Source organism: Otolemur garnettii, unplaced genomic scaffold (genome assembly GCF_000181295.1).
Source record: "Otolemur garnettii isolate 467f Iridium unplaced genomic scaffold, OtoGar3 scaffold00142, whole genome shotgun sequence".
Classification (NCBI taxonomy): Eukaryota; Metazoa; Chordata; class Mammalia; order Primates; family Galagidae; genus Otolemur; species Otolemur garnettii.
Genome location: NW_003852537.1, coordinates 3,022,928 through 3,025,408, shown reverse-complemented (window position 1 = coordinate 3,025,408; position 2,481 = coordinate 3,022,928). Strand labels below are relative to the sequence as shown.

The following is a 2,481-nucleotide window of genomic DNA, read 5'->3' as shown; positions in this document are numbered from 1 at the left end:
AAAAAAAAAAAAAAAGAAATGAAAATATCCAAGTCCAATAGTCATATTTGCTAAAACCTGTTATTCTAAAATTGACTGACACTGTTCTGGTCTATATGAAGTTTTAGTGTATAATCTCAAAAGATTCAAAAAACATAGTAAATCTAGTGGTAAAATATATAGCCCAACTCTTACACGTGCAGTTTGTTCTGTAAGAGACTTCATGCATCCCTTTCCACATTGCCACGATGGATATTATGGCTTCCTATTTTATGAACTAAGCTCTTTAGGCATATAATAAAAGTTATCAAATAGTTTTCTGCTGTGACACCAGCCTAGGTTGAAAAGCCTCCAGAAGTGATTCTTGAGGCTTGTACACATCAGCAGGTGTTTCAGTGTCAGATAGAGCCTGAGATCAAATCCAGACTCTGCCACTTCCTACCTGGATGACCCTGGAGAAGACACTAAAGTCCCCCAACCCAACCCTCTGTCTGTAGATAGAGATAGAGGACCCAACTCTTATGGTTGTTGTTAGATGTCATGAGGTAATGCATGTGTGCTGGGCACTGAGTGTGGTATCTGGTAAGCAGTAAGCACTCCAGAAACATCAGTCACTGTATTCAAACTGCCTGCAAAGGAACTAATACAGAACTAGGTCCTTCATAAAACTGCTTTTTAGTTTCTTAGCAGAGATTTTTGCTGTCACGTTAAATCATGGCCTTTAAAAACAGAGAAAAAGGAGGGAGAGACAGAGCACAAGTGAAGAGAGCAAATGCATGTGTGCATCTGAGTCATGATGATTTTTATGGACTATGAACTTTCTTCATTTCCAACCTAACTAAAGCTACAAAACAATACTTTTGGGGGCTGGAGGGATATCACGGCATTATCTAAAGTTTTCTGCAGAAACTGGAAAATTAAGCAAAAGAGTAGAAAATCCAAGCAGGCAATACATAACAACATCTACTCAAAATTACATCTCATGTTTGTAGATGAAAACAGTATATAGGGTTAATCATTATTTTGTTAAAGATCCTGGCATTTTCTAAGTTCCTAGAGTCCTACCTAAAAACCAGTTTTCCTCTATTGAATGAATCATTCCTCTAGAAAGCATGTCTTTGCTACTGCATTTGAATGCAACAAACTGAGAGAACTGACATGTAGTGTTCTATGCTACTAAACAGTACACAACTAATGAAAAGACAGATCAGAAATGCCCCTGTGTACCATCTTGTTCTACCCTCTTCCCTGTATCCCCAAACGTGAGTCTATCTATAGTACACAAACATACCTCAGGTTCAATGTGTCTTGGAAAAAGAGAGGTGGTGAGGTATTTGTATAAAATTCTCATGTCATCTTGTTCTAATCCACTCCTGAAACATCAGAAAAAGCATTGTTGTCAAAAGTTTGGAAATAGTCTTCTGCCTTTCCATTGCTCTATGGTAGAGCTCATCTTTTCTTCTTTTATATTATACCAAGAAGACTGCTCTTTGGGAAGCTCAAGAAGGAATGAGTCAAACTTGAGTCTAGGCACTAGCACTTTATCCTGACCTATGAAAAGCTACTAGTATGCAGTCTTGGCATTTTAAATAGAAAGGCACAATAGATCTGATTCTCTTGTTGAATTCCACACAGGATTATTTAGGCAGCTTTAATATCCACATAGATCCATTTCAGGAACAGATGAATCTTTGCTTCCTGGGTTACACAGTAATGCTGCATTCTCTCCCCAGCCTCCTGGAAAAATACTAGTGTAGTATTTTTTCAATTCCCTGGCTGCAGACAGGGAATTTGATCCTAGGTCTCAGAAATGTTGGATTTTAATTGTCTGGATCTCAGTGTAAAAAAATGAGGAAGAGAAAGAAATAAGCTTTTAGGCAACCCATCTAATCTGAAATGAAGCAGGAATACAGACCACATAGAAAAAGCACTGAGAAAGTAGCAGGCATCAGATTCTTTGAAATCAGTTTTTTAGTTAGGTCTGGTTTAAAAAAAATAAGTAAAAGAAATCAGTTTTTTAGGAAAGCAAATAAACAGTGAGGTACATCTTGGGTTTTTCCATTCAAGATAAATTGAAACAACCTGGAAGAAAATCTAACTTTTTATAAACCAGGCCTTTACACATATTTCAGAGTCTCTCTTCTTTTCTCAGTAGGGTCATATGTTAGAAAAAATGATAAATTCTGCTCACTTCCCTAGATAATTCCACTTTCACATTTTACTTTTTCCTCTTCCAGCACTACCTCTTCTTTTTAAGATTTGATTTTCATGAGTGTTATCCACAACTGAAACTATATGGGAGCCCTATAATCCAAAGCAGGTTTTTTGGTGTGTGTTTTGTTTTCTGCCAAGTAAACAGAGAAGTTCCATGTGCAAAGAAAGGTAAGGTCAAATGGGAAGAAGTGACTGAAAACCTTTAATATTGGCTCAGCGCCTGTGGCTCAAGCGGCTAAGGCGCCAGCCACATACACCTAAGGTGGCGGGTTTGAATCCCCAGCCTGG

At 37.8% G+C, this 2,481-nt stretch overlaps 1 protein-coding gene across 1 annotated transcript in view; it reads right to left on the bottom strand.

Annotated features, from left to right (window-relative positions):
• The window catches only part of CCZ1 (CCZ1 homolog, vacuolar protein trafficking and biogenesis associated), a 33,627-nt gene that overhangs the window by 20,076 nt on the left and 11,070 nt on the right, over positions 1–2,481 (bottom strand). The window contains exon 8 of the mRNA XM_003798896.3: positions 1,271–1,352. Coding sequence (XP_003798944.1) covers positions 1,271–1,352 — 82 coding nt within the window. The remainder of the gene's footprint in view (positions 1–1,270; positions 1,353–2,481) is intronic.